The 22,534-nt window shown below is 39.7% G+C and overlaps 1 protein-coding gene across 1 annotated transcript; it reads left to right on the plus strand.

Moving 5' to 3' along the window:
* Positions 1-13,810: 13,810 nt before the first annotated feature.
* Positions 13,811-22,109, plus strand: CAV2 (caveolin 2). The gene is made up of 3 exons (XM_080666449.1): positions 13,811-14,151; positions 14,497-14,684; positions 19,541-22,109. The coding sequence occupies exons 1-3, from the start codon at positions 14,002-14,004 to the stop codon at positions 19,689-19,691; spliced, it is 489 nt and encodes a 162-aa protein (XP_080522575.1). The 5' UTR covers positions 13,811-14,001; the 3' UTR covers positions 19,692-22,109.
* Positions 22,110-22,534: the final 425 nt, after the last annotated feature.

Consider the following 22,534-nt stretch of genomic DNA (forward strand, 5'->3'; position numbering starts at 1 on the left):
TGTTGCTCCTATAAAAGAGGTCCCATAGAGCTCCCTAACCCTTTCCACCATGGAAGATAAAGCAAAAAGAAGCATGTCTATGAACCAGGGAGCCCTCAGTAAACATTGACTCTATCGGTGATCCTGGACTTCCCAGCTTCCAGAAATGTGAGAAATAAATTTTGTTGTTTATAAGCCACCCAGTGTATGGTATTTTGTTATAGCATTCCAAAAGGACTAAGACAATGAGATACCACTTATCATCCACTATTCAAAAATATAAATAACAAGCATTGATGAGGATATGGAGAAGCTGGAATACTCAGACACTGCAGGTGGGAATGTAAAATATGCAGCCACTTTGGGAAAGTTTCGCAGCTCCTCCAAAGACCAAACATAGTTTTATGATGGAACCCAGCAATTCTACCCCTAGGTACACACGCAAGAATGAAAACACATCTCTATAAAAACCTGTGTGCAAATGTTCATAGCAGCATTATTTATTATAGCTAAATAGTAGAAACAGCCCAAATGTCCACCAATTAATGAATAAATAACATTACTAAAAGGAAATATTATTCAGCAATAAAAAAAGAAAAAATACTGATTTGTAATGCAACATGGATAACCTTAAAAATATTATTCTAAGTGAAAGAAGCCAGACACACACACACACACACACACACACACACACACACACACACACACACAAAATAGAGATTGTACAAATTCAATTATATGAAACACCCAGAATAGACAAATCTACAGAGACAAAGTGGTTGTCCAGGGCTAGGGAGATGAAAGGATTGTGGGATGATAGCTAATGTGCAAAGAGTTTCTTTCGGGGTGATGAAAATGTTCTACAATTTATTGTGGTGATGGTTGCACAACTATGTGAATATACTGAATTGTAAACTTTAAATTTGTAAATTGTATGGTATGTGCATTATAGCTCAATAAAGCTATTACTTTTAAAAATAAACCTAAAAATATGTCTAAATTTTTTCCAGATGAATTTCATATTCATTAGACCATTCTCCCAAATCCTGCAAGTACATGTATTTTCTTCTCTCCTTTTAGTCCAGTGTTTTCTGAGGCACTTCAAAGCTATTTGGGCTGAACCTGCAACAATGTGGGTGGTCCCTTCCCTCCCTGTGCTCAGGGTCAGTCCATCACCTTAGAGAGGCATGAGCCACTCCCATTGACTTGGAACATTGTCCACCTTTTTCCCCTACTTTCCTTTGTTGTTGAATATCTAGCAAAGTTCTGACTACTAAGCTCCAAAGGTTTTAGGATTAATTCTCACTTTTTCCTGCTATCAATTAAAGAAGGCACTAAACAATAGTTGACCCATGATTTACCTTTTATTTGCCTTTGAAATAATTTATGTGCTTTTTATCACAGATAGAAATTATTAATTCTATTTTGGATGTAATATCAGAATTCTCAGAGCATAACTGCTCTGACTGGGTAGAGGGTTGAAGGAAAACTATATGAGGTATATCTAGCATTCAGGTAAAAGCAGCTGCAGAAATGCAGATTCTGAAAGGATTATGGTTTTATCCTTTAGCTACTTCCAGAATTATAATCAACACCTCAGTTGTGTCAAAAAATAAATTAAAGCATGTCATACAAACAAATACACCTTAAACATTTTATTAAAATTTTATTTAAATTTTTATTCAAATCAGGGTATTATCTCAAGCCTGGAGACCAAAGTTAATTCACCAGAGTCAGGTAGAACCAGGCATATTAGAAAAAACCCTCGACCAAGACTCAAGAGACTCGGATTTACATCCTGGACCTAACATTTAACCATGGAAAGTTTCTCTGAGCCTCACTTTCTTTGTCTCTAATATGGGTTTAATAATAATTGTCCTGCCTAATGCACAGGATAGCTCTTAGCAACAAATGTAAATGTATCAAGAAAGAAGGTATAGAGAAAATATAAAAGAAGTATACAATATTAAAAATTATGAGTTGGGTCAGAGAATTGGACTTTAATCAGTATGAGGTCACACCCCCTTCCTTCAGTTATCTTCTTATCTGCGGATGATAAAATGCATTGAGTATCCTTTCTGGTAATAGCAGAGCTAAACACTTTCTCCTGCATTCTATTTCATTCTTACGTCATTACCACCTTACAAAGAAGAACCCAAAGATAAGAGAGGTTGAGTAGCAGTTAGTGATTTTTAGGACAGGAATTAAAACTTAACTCTAAACTTATGTTTTTTTCTACTACATGATACTTTGGAGGGGTGATTTTTCTTTCCTCAGTCTTCTTAACAACCCCCATTTCTTTAAGGTAAACAAATTATAGTGTCCATCATTCATAGTCCCTGAAAATTAGGAAAGATGGTCTGAGGACTGTAACCAAGCTTTATGACAATAGGTCCCAATTTCCCCAAGACAATCTCTGTCTTTGCTGGTTGTCCTAATGTAATATCAACAGAAGCCTCCTTTCATTCTCAAAACTATTTTTATTTGAACCTAAGATGCTAACACTGGCTTTACATCATGAAGATTAATCAGAACCATCAAGAAATTAGAGCAGTACTTCTCAACTGTCAGCAATAGACATCAAAATGGTAAATTTGTGCCTGGGCAGTGTGGCTCAGTGGTTGAATGTCGACCCATGATCCAGCTTCTCAATTAAGAAAAAGCTAAAGGAGTTCATCACCTCCAAATCAGTAGTATATGAAATGTTAATGGGTCTTCTAGAAGAAGAAGAAAAGGACAAAGAAGAAGAAGACGGAGAAGGAGAAGGAGAAGGAAAAGGAGGAGAAGGAAAAAAAATACATATCAAGAACTGAATCTAAAATAAACAAACAAGCAGAATAGAAACAGACTTTAGATACAGAGAACATTTTGATGGTTGCCAAAGAGGAGGGTGGTTGGGAGAATGGGTAAAAAAGGTGAATGGGATAAGAAGTACAAATTGGTTGTTACAGAATAGTCATGGGGATATAAGTATAGCATAGGGAATACAGTCAATAATATTGTAATAACTAGGTATGATGTCAGATGGGTGCAAGATTTATCAGGATGATCACTTAGTAAGTTATGTAAAGTCTAATTAGTAGGGTGTACACCTGTCAACTATAATTGAAAAATTAAAAAAAAATTATTTAAAAACAAAGAGAGAGAGCTAAAGAAATAAGTAAGAGGCAGACTTGAAGGGTCCTACAACCAACAAAGGTTCTTTGAAAGGGAATGGAGAGCATCAAAGGATTTAAGGAGGAGAGTGACCTTGAAAAGACTCTTTGGCTACAGTGTGGAGAAAGGATAGCTACAGTGTGTGTACAGGTTGGAGATAAGGAAATCAATTTGGAGGCTGCTGCAGGAATTCAGGAACTAATAAGAGCCTGAACTAAGTAGAGAGAGGAGGCAAAGAAGAAAATTAGAGAGGTATGTGAAAGTAGGATTGACAAGGCTTGGTGACAAAATGAATATGGGGTTAAGAAAAAAGATTATCCCCAAATTCCTGTCCTGAGCAGCTTAATGAAGTACATTTTCTAATATAAGGAATGTAGGAGGAAGAAGAGATCAGGGCAAGATGATGATACACTACTTACTTGACATGTTGATATTCAAGTGTCTGTGGGACAAGCCAACACACATGTTAAACAGGCCTGGAGCTCGATGGTGACCAGCAGGGGCTGTAGTTCAGTTCAGAAAAGATTTATTGAGCACTTGAAATAAAGGTTGGTGCTCAGAACCCAGACCATATATTATACCTTAAGTGTGATTTTTGAGACATGAAACAGGTTCAGTGAGAAAAATTATTGTAAGTATTTGAAAATAGTGAAATGTGAAGAACAACTAAAGAAATTAATCTGGCTAGAAATGAATCTCAATAGGGTCAAGGGCTGACATTTTACACTTTTAAATAAACTGTCAAATGCAGAAGATGACTAATGGGGTGTGGGAGAGAGACAGAAAGAAAAGGAAAGGAAGGAATGAGGAAGGAAGGAAGGAAGGAAGGAAGGAAGGAAGGAAGGAAGGAAGGAAGGAAGGAAGGAAGGAAAAGGAAAGAGAAAGAAATTCAAATAGATGATATTGGCACAAATAATGAAGAATTTTATAACAGATATATTTCGGTTGCTTTATAAAGTAATCCCCCTTTGCTAAATATTTCAACACAGCCTATATGGCCACTTAATGAAGAGTCATTGATTGATGATCACTGATCTAGAACCTCCAAAATTCTTCCCAACCCAGAGATATTGTTAATGAGCATGACTGGGAAAAATTACATTTTGGAAAAGGAGAGAATAAGAAAGCAAGAAAGAGAGAAAGGAAGAGGAGGGGAGGGGAGGAAAGGGGTAACAGTTCTATTATGGAAACACTTTTGCTGGCAGGAAAAAACAAACCAACAAGAAAACACTGAAGAAATTTAGGGAGAAATAAGATCCACAACGGGAGTGTGAGCTTCGAAAGTAGGTTTCAATATCCTAAAACATATCCCTAAACCTAAAAGAAACTTAACTGCATTTTAATCTTTTCCTGGAGGACAGCCCAACTCTGCTCCCTGGCATCCTGTAGTTATAAATAATTTAAACCTAAGTTATTCATTATTTCTCCTATTATATTTTTAATGAAAAAGACTCGCAATATATACATAGAAAATTGAATAGGTTTTTACATAATGATAAAATAATAACTATTTTTTGCCCAACCATGTAGCTATTTTGTACTCCATTCCTTCAGAAAATACTTTGCTTTCAAAGTAAGATTCTTCAGAACCAAGTAATTTGAGTAGCATGCCCTTTACGGCAACATTCTGCAAATTCTACTATTCCAAATAAAGCAGTTTGCAGTTTCTTAGAACCAGAGTGTTTTACTATCTAAGTTTGTTTTCAGTGACTTGTTTATCCAATGACCACAATCGTTTTTAGAAAGGAAAAATGCATAGTTGTTGGTAAATTGTGAATGTATACAGAGTGATAACAAGTGCCCTGCAGAATTTTATCTGCATTCCTTAATAAAGGGAAAATAGGCACTCTGTGTCTATTTGGCAAATAATTGCTATCATTTCCCAAAAGTTACATACTGACATAAATACAGATGTTATGGGAATTAGTGCATATTTCAATGGAAACTTTGTTGTTTCTCTTGAGGTTAGTAAAATGAGAGTTTTCTGAATGCTCTGAAGGAATCCTATTTTTTTAAATAAATTCAAACATCTAATAAAATTGCTTTTGAAATGGACATTTATTTGCTTCCTAATTATCTAATTAAAGAAGAAATGTCTTCTTCAGGCACACAAGAATGTCAATAGTCTGACTTACAATGTATTTAATAGGGTATCCTTTTAAATATCTACCTTTATATCCAAACCTTGCTGTTTTAAACAAGGAACCCGGAAGTTACTAAGCAGTTGACAGATAGTGAGGGCCCATCTGGGCTTCAGTGGCCCAGAATGAGTGGACACAGGCATCTAAGTTGTCTAACCTATTTTATGCTCTTAGGTAATGTAAAAATCTGCCCTGCAGTTTCATGTAACCACGGAGCAAAAATAGACAAACATTATTTTAGTAAACTTTCTGGAAACAAAATTCTTCCTAGGTGTTTATGAATAGGAAAGTATAATCCAAAAGTTCTTCTGCAAAGCCCCTTGGCAGCATCCAACTCTTCGCTCTGCACTCCCAGGTTACTGTCTCCAGCATTCGAGGTTGCCTAAGAGACACCAAAAAGCAATTTACAAGAACCAGGTGGAGAGCATTCTACATTTTTGCCCTTATTCTTCTATTGGAAATATGCAATAAAATAAAAATACTTCCCATCCTTTTTCTCTTGACTAATATAGATTAGCTATGTTCTTTTTTAAAAATTGAAATTTGCTCTAAATGAAAGTAGAATAACATTTGTGAAAATAATTACTAGAGAAAACAAAGACTTCAAATTGAGCCATGATAATATTTTTTGTCCAAAATAAAATCTTTAATCAAGAAATCAACCTCCAGCTCTATTGTTGTAGTAACTAGTGATCTTATTTTGAACATTTCCATGGGTATTTGGAAATCATTTAACTATGCAGCTTTGCAGAAATATGTTCCCATTTAAATATAGAGGAAGTTGTGCTTATTAAGAGTTTAACTTGAGCCCTAGCTGGTTTGGCTTGGTGGATAGAGCGTCAGCCTGTGGACTGACGGGTCCCAGGTTCAATTCTGGTCAAGGGCACATGCCCAGGGTTGTGGGCTTAATCCCCAGTAGGGGGCATGTAGCAGGCAGCTGATCTATGATTATCTCTCATTATTGATGTTTCTATCTCTCTCTCCCTCTCCTTTCCTCTCTAAAATAAATAAAAATATATGTTTTTTTAAAGAGTTTAACTTGAAAGTTAGTGCTCACCGGAAGTTAATTAGTGCCTATTTCATTGTCTGGAAAGATAAAATATCAAAGTTCTATGGATATGTTTTATTTATATATACAGAATTCTAGAAATCGATGGGATATTCAAACTATAAAATAAGAACATCCTTTACTTTTGGAAAATAAGATAAAGTACATCTAAAATTAATTGTCATACATTGTTTCAAATAGAACGAAATGACTTACCATATCAGCTCTAATCATGAATACAGACTTCAATAGTGTGCCTTCTTCCCCATCTAATTTTAAGAGTGAAATATTCCCAAATAATAGTTAATTCTGAAAATTCTTGTGTATGAAAAGAGGTTTTTGAGAGGAAGTGCTATTTGAAACAGCCAGAAGATTAAACTGGCACCAATTACCAAAAAAAGCTACTGTACCTTAAAGTTAAATTAAAAAATTCCCTGGTTCACCAGTACTGGGCTAATTTTATCCCGAATGTGGACAAAAAGACAAGTGATAGGCAAGAAAAAAAATAAATGAACAGGCTTTAAGTGACATTAAACTCCCTGGCACAATTCCACAAAAGTTTGATTACCGAATAACTTTAATAACAGACTCTTTTTTACCTGTTCCTTTAAGCATTTTTATCCTGTGCTTTGGGTAGTGGATAACTATCGGGTGAGGGTGGAGAAGAGAGAAGACAAAAATACATATTGATGAAGAAAGAGTAATAGTTTATGCAAAGCCCACTCTCCAGAGAAAACGGATCCTATAGGATACTTCAGGTTTTTCCAAATTCTCAGGCTGTGTCCTTGCTGGAAGCAAGCACGTTTGCGAAGGATGCTTAAAGCACATGCTAAGCAGCTACCTACCTGTCCCACTAACGAGCCCATGGACTTCTCAGCTGAGATCCCCTAAACCTTGCAAAAGATATTTAGTTGCTAAAGACTGTCAAAACCTACTAAATTTTACAGTCCTGAGATGAAATCAGGAAGTCCCAAATCTCTGTTTTCCAGCTATAATTATCCAAACCATCCCAGCCTCTGTGAGGGACATGCAGGAGGCTGCAAGGTAGCCAGGGCCTAGCAGCTGTTTCCTGATGGTATCTCAATGAGGTATATGTATCACTCAAATAATAACATCATATTGAAAAAATGCAATTAAGCGATGGTAACTGGTTCTTCTAAAATTGTTACCTGGCAAAAAAAAATATATCAAAAATCCCTGGAGTTTCTGACAAATTGGTATTACAATTCTGAGATTTCAGCATGGGTTTATAAATGGACAACTGGACCTTGACTTTCCCCATTCACATTTAGTAGTTTCAACATTGTCTTATGCAATAATTCTCAGCCCAGGAAAGGAGGGGAAGGTGATTTTGGCCCCTAGGGGACATCTGGCAAGGGCTAGATGCATTTTTAGTTGTTATGACTGGGGAGTGCTATTGGCATCTAGTGGGTAGAAGTCAGGGATGCTGCTAAACATCCTGCAATGCACAGGATACCCCCCCAAAATAAAGAATGATCTGGTCCAAAACATCAATAGTATCAAGGATGAGAAACCCTGTCTAATCCCAATGCTTTAAATATCATTAGATCATAATGGTGAAATCAAGAAGTCAGTATTATTTTAAGTAATAACAAATTTGCACAAGGCAGCTTGAAAACAGACCTGCCTAATATTATATATAAACTATACAGGAAAAAGAAATGACACATTTATAATTTGAAAAAAAAGAGAGAACTTAGATATTTTACTCATAAAAGCATTCACATACAATTTTCAATGAAGAAGAAAAATACCCCTTTTTCTTAGATACATGGTGAGAACAGTGAGTAACCAAATAATTATAAACTATCCTACTCACAAATACTAATCTATTATTGTTAACAATCGGGGTTACCAGCTGGGACCTCGGTTCTTCTTGTTGATGCAGAAAAGATTTTAAAATCAATGAAGATGAAAGTAAAGCAAAGTGGGATTTATTGAAGATACACTCAAACCAAGGCCAATTGAGAGAGACAATGGCCCCAAACTCCTGGGTTATATAGTTTAAATGAGGGATTTTCTGGGTGGAGACTTTCTTTTTTTTAAATATATTTTATTGATTTTTTTACAGAGAGGAAGGGAGAGGGATAGAGAGTTAGAAACATCGATGAGAGGGAAACATTGATCAGCTGCTTACTGCACACCCTCCACTGGGGATGTGCCTGCAACCAAGGTACATGCCCTTGACCAGAATCGAACCTGGGACCCTTCAGTTCGCAGGCTGATGCTCTATCCACTGAGCCAAACCGGTTAGGGCTGGGTGGAGACTTTCATTTCCATTCAGGGATGGTTGACAGAAAGGGGTTATCTATATATATATATAAACCCTAATATGCAAATAGATCGAATGGCAGAACAACCGAACAATCAGTTGCTATGACGTGCACTGACCATCAGGAGGCGCACACAGAACAAAGTGGGTGCAGGAGTAGGCAGCAGAGTGTGGAACATGGCGGGCGTTGGCCGCAGAGGGATGGTGGAGCAGGTGAGTAGGGGCACCAGACCAAGGTGGGGTGCCAGTTGCTGTCAACGGGACGAGCCTCTGGTGGTTACTGAAAATTCTTTTGCTCCTGCACACCACAGTCCTGCCCGGTGCTTGTACCTGCTGCTGGCACCGACCCCGCTCGCACTCGCTGCTGGCACTGGCCCCAATTGCTCTGCGCCATCAGTAGGTCAGTAGGTGCGAGCAGCTGGCAGCAGGAGCGGGGCTGCCATCAGACAGGGGACTGGGGGCTGCAGTGGGAGGGGCCGGGCAGGGGTGCAGAGGATGGGCCGAGACCCACCCCTGTGCCCACCGCAGCCTCGCAGCCCACAGCTCCTTTCAAGGTGCACACATTCATGCACTGGGCCCCTAACATAACTATATTTCTTCTAAGCATGCCCTTACCCATAATGCATACAGAAAATAACATGGGAGGACCAAAACTGCAATGCAATTTTTATTAAATTAGTCCAGGCCCCTAGTAAGGTGGTATTGAATCATGTCGTTTTCCTCTGAGCTTGCGCCAAGAACCCCCGGGTTCCGAACCTGCCCACTGGCAGTCTGCTGGCTGCTGGGCCACCCTTAGGGAGGCAGTCTGAAGGCAAAGTTGGTCTGACCCCTGTTCAGGACCCCAGGGCAGGCCCCACCCCAGCCATTCATATCTAACTTCCTCAAACTATGGGAACCCAATTCTTGAAAGGCCTTTGAGCAAAGACCACTCTGGCTGCTTCAAGCTGATTGGGGTCATTGTGGGCTTTGGGTTCCCATACTTGCTAGGAGCGGGGTGGCTGCTGATGTCTGTCCAGAGGCCCAAAATAAGGAATCTGTCCTGTGGGAGTGAGGGCTTGGTATCCTTCAGACAGTACCATTTGGAGCTGTATGGCTGCTATACGAGTCACGGCACCAAATGTATGTTACCAGGGAGATGTTAAGATTTCACTTCTTGTCTTCTTGAAGGAAAGATTTCAATCAAGAGACAAAGTGTAGCAAAATAAGTGAGAATTTATTGGCCGCAGCAAAAATATACTTAGGACAGTGACACAAGGAAGGGCATAGAAGCAGCAACAGGAGAGCCTAGGCTGGGCTGCTTTGGCTCACTGAGAAGTCAGAGAAAAGGGGGCCTTGGAGACAGCTCAGGACAAGATGCAGCTGCCTGCTGCTCCCCTGATTGCAATTTTGATGGGGTCCCTTGGAGGAAAGAAGGTAGAAGAAAATGGCAAGGGTGTGCTCCCGTGGGGGAGAGCGTGCCCTGGGTTCTTCATCCTGAGCATATTTATCTCTCTTGCAGGTGGAAATCATAGGGGAGTCTCAGGGGAGGGTCTCAGTAGAATATTCAACAGTTTATCAGGTGTGTTCTTTCAGGAACGTGGTCTCCACTGATTGGTCGGTGCCAAGGCTGCGCGTTATTAATCAATGTAGCTGTTTCTGAGGTAGCCATGGCATCACTTATCTGGTTTTCCTGCTTTTCTGGGCTAGAGCTGAAATATAACTGAGGCCTAGAAATTATCTTTAGGGGGGAAAAGTTCAGGGGGTCTAAACTGCCTGACTAGTGATATGAAAAGACAGGAGGTCCAAATCGCATGACCAGGAGTATGCTAGGGAAGGATAGGTCTCCCTGGGGGTGAGGTTCTTGTTTTCCCAGTTTTGCCAGGCATCTGGGGCTGTCTGCCCTGGTGAGTTTCTATACCTGGCTCATGGTCCTTGCTCTGCTCATGTCTGTCTAACTGCCTATAACATTATCAAGTTGTTAATCTTCAACTATATTAATAAATCATCTGAAAAACAGCCATCTTGTCAGAATCTATGATAACAGCCAGAAGATGAATGCACTGGTATAGATTTATTACAAAATTTTTTATTTCTGTGAACGAAAAGAGGATACATGCTAACCTGACTAGCTCGGGGAAGGCCTGCATGGTGGCTTTGCAAACTCAGAGACTTAAAGTAATCATAAAGGATGGACTGAAATTAAAGCTTTTTTTTTTTTTTAACTAAAAGCAGTTTATTGTGGGTAGTCATGTCCTAAGCCAGCATCTTCCCTGACATCTTTACGTTATCTGTGCCTGTCTATTGTCTTTTTGCATCTATGATAACATATCATTGGAATGTCAAAGTAATTATCCTTTTTCCGGACCTCTCAAAGCACAGGCACCGCTCTGCACAGACCACTAATCCCCTCATTGTTATTGAGTTAGTTGTTGACTGTTACCTATCCTGCACTCACCTAAATAAAAGAAGTGTTTATCATTTTATTTTTTATCCAATCCCAGAGGTTTCCCTGCTTTGCTTTCTCCCACTTTTCTAATCTATCACCAATGGATTTTATGTAACCAACATAGGTCTTCTATTTTGATTATACTCATGTGTAAAATAAGGTGCAAAACTACCATTCTCTGGAGTATTATCTCAATCCATTAAGATTTTGCTTCTCGGCAATTGTTGACAGTTTGGGCTCAAATAAACTCACAAAAATTCTTTACAGGTTTGAATGTTTCTTACGTTGACAGTTCCCTTGGTCATAAGGCAATTTTTTTTTTTTTTTAATAAAAGAGGCTTTATTTGGAGAGAGATACTAGAGTGTGCTCAGACATATAGCTCCAATCGACCTCCTCTCTTCCCCCTTTCCTGGTAGATCTCTCCTCCAGTTAGTGGAGATAGGATACCCTTTGCTGTAGTAATCACTGGTTTAAACTCCTTGAGAGCAGCAGTAGCTAACATTTTTCTAAGCGTTTACTAATAGGATAAGAAAAATCATTTTGATAGCTCCTCTCAAAAATCTTATGTATTAAAATGGTGAAATGGACAAGAATTTCATTAAAATAAGAACCTCACACAGACTAAACCCACTGAGGGGCGGGGGCAGAGCGCTCATTTACTGATAAAAAATTGGTAAATGAATGAATTCATGCATGCATTCTACTCTTTTAAATTCTGTGCTACATGCAACAAACCTACATGGGATTCTTTTAACAGGTTTTAGAGACACTTTCATAGATAGCTATCATTTTACAAATAAATCTGTAATCTAAACTGTCTCATTAAAACCATGTTAATTTCACCTTTTTGGTCTCCTAGTCCACCACCTGAAATAATAATAATAATAATAATAATAACGCAGTTACTTGTGAAAATGATTGCAAAGGTCTTACTAATCCCACTAGAATGTAAATGTGATCAGAGGACAAAAAACAATAAGGAAAGAAGCCCTAATGCCAGATTTTCAGCCACTGCCTAAGAACACTCTATCATTCAGGAATGACTGTCTTCTTTGGATGAAACATCTTAAAATCTGATGTTATAATTTAAAGAAAACTAAATTTTTACAAAATGTTAGTTAGCTGTAAACTCACTTCTTTTCCATGTCCTGATAATTGATATTACAGATTTCTTTATGGATTAAAGTCTTCTATTCGTGTTGATAAATAGATGTTGGGGGGAAAAATATCTAGAAGAGTCCCAACTCTCACAGTCGGCCTCTTGGGTGAATGGAGGAGGTAGAGAAGGACAGAAAAGGCAATAAATAGAATGTCTAACTCATCACTTTGGAATTAACCAAACATAAATAAAACTGGGAAAGAACAGTAAGAAAGAAGGGAAAGGGTAAGCAGGACCACCCCTGGAAAAGAAGGGGCCCAGAAAGCACGAGATCCAAGTTAACCCTCTACAGTGCTTCAACACCGCCCTCCATACGCAGCAATAGTGGTGGGTCAACTTTTTACCTAATTATTAGAAATCCTAAGGTTTGGCTCCAAAATAGTTTTCGAATTGCAGTCCTGTTCTTTTTTTATAATTGTTATTGTTTCAAAAATAGCCTTTTTCTTTTAGAAGAGGTCATTCTTCAAATCCAGTTCACACGAGAGGATTTGGTATGGACAGCGAGTTCCAAATGCACTGTATTCAGCAACACTAGCAGGTTCCCACTGCGTCTTAGGCTCTGAGTAGGCACCCCCTCAAGTCTAGAACCCATTATTTAGCTTTTGGCAAGTTTTTACTACTCCTCCTCCTCTCCAATCACACATCTAAGTCCACCAGACCTTATACCCTTTATGAACATTCAAACCCCTCCCTTCTAAAAGCTTTTGAGTGGGTAGTTAGCAGACTGGTTCATCCATTGCAGGTGGCTTTTATGCTAGGGGGTTGTTTACATGATTCCCACAAAGCAGTTACAGAAGTGATTCCAGGAATTTTTGACAGGGTCTGTCTGATTCAAAGGAAACTTGAGTTATAATTTAGAGGAGGGGAAATCAGACCTTCCCTCCGGGTCTGAAGGTGCAAACTCCTAGGGGCAGGAGGAGGCTCACCTACCCAACGCCATACCCTCACACACTGTGGGCAATGGACTCGCTGGATAGCTGATGTGCTTGCGAGTCCCCTGGTGCTTGCGGGGTTGCCTGGCAACCCGGTGGATGGCTCCTCATCTCCCAGTGCGACGACACCACGCGGTTTGGGAGCCTACTGTGTGTTAGGGACCGTATGCGAGTTTTACATGAATTAACTCCTTTAGTTCTCACGCAAAGGCTCTGTGAAGCAGGTATCATTGCTTCCGTGGCTTAAGGAGGCAGCTGAGGTTCCCAGACGGGCCGAGGCTCACACCGTGACCAGTAGAGACAAGAGATGAAACCAGACCTCGGATACCATTCCCCGATCTTCATCTCCAACTGGCCCCCTTTGTAAGTCCATCACCCTGGAAAGCCGGCCAGGCCTGACGCATCCCGGTTCTAGCATCCCGCGGCGGGCCCCCGGCCTCCGGCCCCATCCGTGGGGCGAGTGCGCGTCCTCGTCCCCGGGACACGCCTCGCCGCCTGGGCAGGCCCAGATGTGCCAGGTTGGAGCGACTCCCCGCGTTCCCGGCCGGGGAGGGTGCGGGGGGGGTTGAGGGGAAGGCGGAGGGCGGGGGGAGACCCGCCAGGGAGGACGCGGGTCGCGCGAGGCGGGAGCCTCTGTGCCGCTGCGTCCGGGCCCCGCCCTCCGGGCCGGGCGGTGGGGCGGCGCCCGGGCCGCTGCCGGATCGGAGCCGGAGCCCGCGGCGGAGCCGGCAGCGGGAAGGGCCGCCGCCCGGCCGCGCAGGGGAGGCGAGGCGCGCGGGGCGGGGCCGGCGCGACGGGAAGGGGCGGCCGGGCGGCCGGAGCCGCGCCTCGCCAGCCGGGTGCAGCCGCCGCGCGCCGAGCGCCACGATGGGGCTGGAGACCGAGAAGGCGGACGTCCAGCTCTTCATGGACGAGGACGCCTACAGCCACCACAGCGGCCTCGACTACGCCCACCCTGAGAAGTACGTGGACTCGGACCCGGATCGGGATCCAAACCAGCTCAACTCGCATCTCAAGGTGAAGCCCGGGGTGGGTCAAAACCTGGGCCTGAGGCTAGTCCCAGCCCCACCCGGCCTAGGGGGTGCGGTCCCCCCCCCCCCGCCCCCGCTTCTACCTCTGCCAACCCCAGCCCTCGCCACTGGGTCAGCTCTGCGGGGTCCGGGGACCCAGAATCCACCAGCCGCGGGGCCGCCTGCGGAGCCAGGAATTCTTAGCCACATTTCTGGGTGCCGACCTTGACCCTAAGAGAAGGTGGGCACCCCTGCCAAGCCCTTCCTTTCTGCTCTCCCCGCCCTGAGAGCGCCTGGTTCCCGGGGGCGCGGGTTTGGTGACAATTCAGAATCCCCGCGCCCCTCTCCGCAGGTGGACTTCCAGGATGTGATCGCAGAGCCCGAGTCCACGCACTCCTTCGACAAGGTGTGGATCTGCAGCCATGCCCTCTTCGAAGTCAGCAAATACGTGATTTACAAGTTCCTGACAGTGTTCCTGGCTATCCCCCTGGCCTTTGCTGCGGGGATTCTCTTTGCCACCCTCAGCTGTCTGCACATCTGGTGAGAAGGGGCACCCCGGGGGGTGGACCAGCTTTTTGAAACAGGGGAATGTTCCTTGCCACCTGCCCCCTGCCCGCATCAGCTCCTAATACCCTAGCGAGAATGGGAGGCCTTGAAAGTCTGTGTTTTCTTTAAGATCGTAGGGTGGGGGTGGGGGTGGGGGTGGGGGTGGGGGCGAGGAGAGGCATAGGCTGGGTTAGAAGTTTAAACAGAGGGAATGTCCCTCTGTCTGAAGGCTGGGCCCCAGCTGCCTGTGGAGGTGGAAACCTGGAGGCCGTGTTTCCTGCCACAGGCTGCTCTCTCTCATAGCTGTGTTGGGACTTGTGCGTCTGGTTTTGGGCAGGGCTCTTAGTTTTTTCCATCACTTTTTATGCAGTCACCACCTATGCTTGGGGTAAAACAAAAGTGACCTCGGAGCAGAATGCCAGTGACAGTATCACTGGAAAAGGATGTAAAACCTGCTTCCTGCCAGGGGCAAATGGCAAGAATGAGACCAAATGAATGAAAATTCGAACTGCGGGATAATGAAATGAGAAGGCCTCCAGATTCCTTTTTCACTTATAAACAGCAATTCTGGTTCAAGGGAAAATATATACAGTAAACGTACTGGACATTGATAGGATACTTTGAGTAACTTTATTCACACTCAAAATGCATCATAAAGCTTTGGAGAACAGTTTTAAGCATCAAAAAATTTTAAGGGAAAATGCCATATTTAACCAGTAAGTTTTGTTGTTGTCGTTTTAAAAGATACCCACTTTATTTGAGAGGCAGCAGTTGCCAAGCTTGTGCTTTAGGTCCATCCTGGTCAAATATGTAACCCCAGATGCCGCCATGCCTTTCCTAATCACTTTAGATGGTATTGCTGCACCCTTACTTATAGTGTGTTCCTTGTTAGAAGTTACAAAAATTAGTCTCCATTCCCCTTTACCATCTGAATCAAGTTCTTTAGTCAACTAGGTAGCTGTTTAGTTCAACCAAGAAACTTTATTGAATGCTTAGTTTGTGCAGGGCACTGGGCCCATCATGAATAAGATGCAAGGTCTGCCTTCAGCTTCTTCACAGCACAACAGGGCACCTGGCTGGGTACAAAGGTGGATGCTGAGAAAACTCTCTTAAATCTGTGGAGGAGGAGGGAGGCACAAGGAAGGCTATGTGGACAGAGAAAATAGTCTAAAAAGGGTAAATAGAAGTTCACCAAATAGGCAGAGGATAAACAATGAACATCAATTCAGTTTGATCACTAAAGATTGTAAACAACTAAACTGTTGAAAATGCCGAAAGACTGCTAAAGGAATGAAAACCTTTGCCTTTATATATCAGCAGATCCACAAAGGCCAGATGTATAGTTAGTTCATATTCTGACATTAGCACATGGATTGTTTTTAATCTTCGCTCAAGGATATGTTTGTGTGTGTGTGTTTTAATTTTGTAGAGAAAGAGAAAGGGAGAAAGAGAAACATCAATGAGAGAGTGAAACATCGATGGGTTGCCTCCCATACTCACCCCAACCAGGGATCGAACCCACAACCTTTTGGTATAAAGGATGATGCTGAAACTAACAGCCACCCCACCAGGGCAATAAATGGATTTTTTAAAATTCAGCATATAAAATTTTGGATTCCTAATTAACCAAAACCAGTCATCTAACCTCTGTGTTAGTTTTCTCACTTTCAAAAATGTGAAAAACTGAGAAGCCACAGCCTATTGTGAAATGTTGGCTATGAAGCTATTTGGAAATGTAGAGTGCCATGTTTATAGTCAACAAAGCCAGGTTTTCCTAAAGCACTTGTGGAAGACTTGAAAACAAAAAGGTTTTCATTTTCTAAATGGTGGAAAGATATAAGTAAAACTACAATTAACTAAATGATGCTTCTCTCCACCTGGCTGTCCTGAGACCCATGGGGGTTTTTTGTGTAGGGTGAGTCATCAAACCAAGTTCTTTTTCAGCCACATGAAATATATTATTTAACTCCAGCTTTCTTCTCATATTGCATTCATGTGGGACATTAATATTTAACCATCATACATTTGTCATCAGACAGCTTTGATTGCAAGTAGAGAAGTCACTTCAAACAAAAATGCTTAAAAGTTAGTTTATACCTGGATAAAATAGATTAATCTTTAGTGGCTTACATGACATGATAAGAATGGATCAAGTAGAGACCTTAGAGAATATCAAATCTATTTGAGTAAGCTTGTGCACTCTCTCTCTCTCTCTCAATCGCTCTTGCCTCGCTCTTTCTCTTTTTTTCTTTTGATAGGGAGTATGTGACCAAAGCTATGAAAACATCACATGATCAAAACGGGTCTGATTTTTAAATTCTTTAAAGAAACAAGTGAAAATAAGAACAATAACAACAAACAAACAAAACAAAAACCCTGAACTCAGTCTGGCGATGTATCCAAGACCAGAGTTCAGGTCATTAGGACCCAGGGAATTGATTTGATTCCACACCACGCTCAGGCTGAGGTAGCCACCATTTGGCAATTGCCAGTTATTGATCACAAGTAAATCATACCAAGAAATGTTGGCTGGAGCTCCCTTACCCCTTATATTTGCTGGGATACAATTCAAATACCCGTTCCTGTGATAGGAATGCAGCAGTATCAGTCTCATTTTCTGGAAGATTTTTTAATAAATCAAATTGCTATGACAATTCAATCTGCATGACACTATTGTTAATACAAAGCTAAATAAAAGTCTCTGTCCTAAGAGCTTTATTATCGAATGGAGGAATATATACTCTTATAAATTATAAGATTTATTTAAGAAGTTTTTGGCCCTGGCCAGTGTGGGTCAGTTGGTTGGAGCTGTTGTCCCATACACCAAAAGGTAGTGGATTCAATTCCCCATCAGGGTACATACCCAGTTTGAGAGTTTGATCCCTAATCACATCTCTCTCTCTCTCTCCCTTCTTCTCTCTAAATCAATTTTTTTTTTTAAATGGAAGAAGTATTTAGGTTGGCCACATTGAGCCTCAACCAAGTTTTGGGTTATTCCAAATTGCCTGGAGTTTCTGAAGGGGTACTATTTAGGATGTTGAGGAAACAGTTTGTTTGATATCAGAAGATCTTTGGATTCTTTGATCCAACGGGAGAGAACAACAACTTAAAGAAAATAACATTATAATGAGTTCAGCATGTCCTATGAACTAACATCCTCAAGTGTGAGCTACTGCAGTCTGCTGAACTGGAAAATCCACTTTTGTCCCGAGCTTAATTCCCTCTTAAGATATGGAAATCTAACAAGTTATGAAGATGATAAATCTCTTAGCCTAAGGAAGAAAGGCAAGTTAATTATATTTTGAATGAAGTGGATTTGATTAAGAAGTTTTCTGATCTAAAGTTAAGTCTTGTAGGATGTCAATTTGAGATTATTTTGTTATAATTGTTTTCATTCTGACTTCAAAATAGTTCTATTTATTATAATGACAGCACCATTTGGACATTTCAAGGGCACATAATCCTGATAGCCACTCTCTACGATTTCCAAGTCATACTTTAATTTATAGTAATTTTCCCAAAGCCACACATAAAATGAGAAACTAATGGAATAAGGAAGCCGAACGTTGCCATCATTCAAGTTTCTATTCAACTCTTTAGCTCTGAAACACCTAGTAATTACTTTTCTTTCAAGATTGCTTCAAGTCTTTAGTACTAGAACAAAACACAAGATAAATATAATCTAATATAATCTGTATAGTAAACAGTCAATATGAATAATTCAGTATTCTAAAAATACTGCAATCAGACAGTTGCCTGATCTTTCCTTCTCTTTGGAATAAGTACCACAGACCTTTACTTAAGTCACATTTTAAAAGCAAGCCAAGAAAATCAACCCTACTTCCTGTGCCCACCCAGGTAATAATAAAAATTCCATTGAGGCTGCCGGCAAGGCCTGAGAATTCACAAACACCACTGTGCTCAAAGAGCACCAAGGCAGCAGGAAACATTCTTCAGAGGGTGACAGAGAAAAGCCATGTTCAGAGGAATATGAGAATATGCAGTTATTTCAAGAAAAGGCATATGAATAAAATAATTTCAATGTTGTCTAGTTTTTCTTGTCTAAGAAATTGCAGGGCTCTTTTAACTATACCACACAACCCTTTTCAGTACATGTAATTATTGTGAAAAATTAAAAATAGAGCCCTGACCGGTTTGACTCAGTGGATAGAGCGTCAGCCTCCGAACTGAAGGGTCCCGGATTCAATTCCAGTCAAGGGCATGTACCTTGGTTGTGGGCACATCCCCAGTAGGGGGTGTGCAGGAGGCAGATGATCGATGTTTCTAACTCTCCATCCCTCTCCCTTCCTCTCTGTAAAAAATCAATTAAAAGATTGCTAAATTCACTTCACCTCAAACATTTACTACGGATCAAGGATGTCCTCACTTAAGAACTTAAAGTTTGTTTGAATATGTTAGACGTACAAACATACACACGCAAGCATTCAGCCCAGCCTGTCCTAAGGGGAAGGGAAGTGGAATAAGGCAACAAGAAAGGCTACCAGGAATTAGAACCACAGAGAAATGTGAAGAGTTAGCAGGTTAATGTTTAGGGGTAAAGGTCAGATAAATTTACGGTTTGGTTTATTTTTTGTTTTACTGATTCAGATAGCATACCACCAAAAGAAATAAGATTACTGTTTGTTATCTACCTGCACGTTTATTTTTTAAGCAACTTACCTTCTGTGTATCTTATTACTATGTGGGTCACTTTCTTTTATTTGTTTCAAAAGTTCAGCCAAATTTAGGTGAGTTAGGCCATTGTTATATCTTTTCACACACGTGCAAGAGCCAGTGGCCTTATTTGGTAACACCAATAATCCTTACACATCTCTCTTCCTCCATTCCAGGATTATAATGCCTTTTATAAAGACCTGCCTAATGGTCCAGCCTTCAGTGCAGACAATATGGAAGAGTGTGACAGACGTTGTCATTGCCCCATTGTGTATGAGCGCAGGACGCATCTTCTCTTCTGTCAGCGTGCAGTTGAGCCACGACTGAACACTTGGTCCCAGGTCTGGAGATTTGGATACTGTCCTACTTCTTTGTTGTTACAGCATAAAGCGACTACTGTTCTGTTCATTCCCCAACTGTGCTCATTAAGAAAACTGTTAAAATGGACAGCCACATTTAGAAATGTTTATTGGCAAATTTTTTTCAAATAATGCTTTTATAATTAATAACCACTGATTTCATATCTCACTTTATAACCAGAATTATACAATAGGTTGACAACACTATTTTTAAAGGCAAACACTTTTTGCTTTAGTACAAAAGTATATCTTTTATCATGATGAATTTATAATGATCAAGATACATTTCTCTCAAATACTACAGTGGTTTTTTGCACAACTGCCATAAAAATACGGGATTTCTTATTTTTTTACTCTGGAAGTAATACTTTTAAATTACCTTTGCAGATAAAGTCATAGGGATTCTTAGCAATAAGATATACAAAGATTCTAGAAATTGCAGAAATGAAAGCATACAGTAGTGATAGGGGCTATCAAATATAATAAATGTGAAAATTGATTCATGCAAATGTGTTCCTTTAAATAAAGTATTGTTAATCTATAATCCTATTTAACAAGAAATTTCATTTTACTGTATATTTTGTACTTAATGTAAATGTTGCTCTAATCAGATTGCTTTAAAGCACTTTTATTATATTTGTGTTCTTGTCGAGCTAATATATAGAATGAGTAACTATATCTCCCACAGGAATTTTACTGCTGAGATTGCACTGTCTTGATTATGTAAGCGTTTATATCTCCTTTGGGAACAGAATGTAAAAGACCAATGTACTGGCTTTTCTTTCAAACTTTACAAGCAAAACCCTGAAATGTTTTATAAGTAATGTTTATCTTAAAATAATATGTATCCAATTCTTATTTTGTTTAGGATATGCTTTCTTTCTTATAGTTAGAAATTAAACCAGTATGCTGCATTCCTGTTAATATTTCACTTTACCTTCAAATAATATTGGTGCTATTTAATAACATTTTACAATAAAGCCTATTTCTTATACTTAAATACCACAGTGATTCATGTAGAGAGACTTCCAAGAAAGTTGTCAATTTGTTGGGTCCATGCTACTGAGCTATTATTTATAAATTAAACACTAACAGCTATAAACTTTCCATATGTTGTCTAACATGGGTTTTGTTACACAGTATAGAATTATTCTTATCATTGTGAACTGTAGAATCCTATTTTAATGTTATGCATTGCTTTTGTTTTAGAAATCTCATTATTCCAAAATGATAACTTACACAAATGTTGTCTATGATATGAGTAGTTACTACAATTTACGCATCTTAAAAGTGTGAAATGCTCAAATTTCAGGATTACTAAAAGAACCTGAATTAACATTCCTTTAAATATCTTCATAGATGACAAATCTTCATTCAAATATTAATTTTATTTTTCCAAATTGCCAGGACTGGTGAAATAAAGGATGATTTATTGGAATACTATTGGGTACCAAAGCAAATTAATGATTAAATTATGAGACTTGTATTTTTCTGAAAGTAACCTCAAAAGAGGCTTGTAAAGCTGTCTTAGGCCATGATAGGATCCTTAGAAAAGACGCTTATGATCATTACCTGAAAGCATTTCCACTCATTTGGCAAGTTTTAAAATCAAAATATATACACAAAGTCATATAACAACCAAGTAACTTTTAAAAATGATAAATATGAACTCCTTATTTCTTAATAGCATTGGATACTTTCAAAGTGAATTTTTATTGAGATTTGCCATTAACTATTTCAAAAACTGAAATTTTGTACTAAGGTGATCCAGGTCACATGTGCAAACATGTTTGTTCTTTAGCTGGGTGTCGGTGAGAGGTGGGTGATTTGGAGACTTTCTCAATATCCATAAAAAATTTTCTAAAAATCCATAGATACATTCATTGCTTTTCTTACATTAAATATAGAACTGATCAATAAATATTCTTTTCAAACTAATTACCTTCTTAAAAACTCATAATACATTAAAAAACATGAATTATTGCTTATTTGGGAATGTATTGGTGAAAAATTATGAGATTGGTAATTTAATTCTTTATTTTTCCAGCACTTAAAGAGGTCTCCTATTAATTTTTCTATCATTGGATGAAAAGTATGGAATAGCTTGTTCATAAACCCACTATATTTCATCTTCTTCATGAAATAAAATCTCTTCCTAATCCTGAATAAACTAATATTCTGTTTTCAATTTTTTTTAATGAGAAAGTAAAACAATATAAATCACATGTTCTTGGATACTGGTACCATGAAGCCAGACTAGAGTCTAAAATTATTTCTAGAAAGTGAGTATGTGAAGTGTATTTGCTGATTTAGCATAGATTTTTTGTTGTCAGTTTATTTGGAAAATTGACCAACTTCTAATAATAAAGCAGATGTCTAGCTTTTTAAAATATTCTTTATAGTTTCAAAGAACTTTGAAAGTCCCTCTTTTCAGTCATCCACATCCCATGAATTTATTTAGAGGCCTTTCTTGGGAAGCTATTGGATGTAATGAAAAAAGATCTGGATTCCAGTCTCAGCACTGCCTTTACTGAGGTGTGTCACCTACTGCAAATGGTTTAATCTCAGGGGTCTCAATATTCTTATCTTTAAGGGGAGGATTGAACTAAAAAAATCTCTCAGGAGCTTTCTAGCTCCTTGTTTTCTGTAGCTTCTGTCAGATAAAGACTTGGCTACATATATGAAAACCAATCTATCTGTTCAGTCCAGCAATTTTTAAAAATCATGGATTTTCTATCAATTATAGGGCTGGGTGCTATAAACATAATAAATAATGCATTAGTTTTTCATTCTTCAGTTGATTGTGAAACT

This window comes from Plecotus auritus, assembly GCF_963455305.1.
Source record: "Plecotus auritus genome assembly, chromosome: 4".
In the NCBI taxonomy this organism is placed as follows: Eukaryota; Metazoa; Chordata; class Mammalia; order Chiroptera; family Vespertilionidae; genus Plecotus; species Plecotus auritus.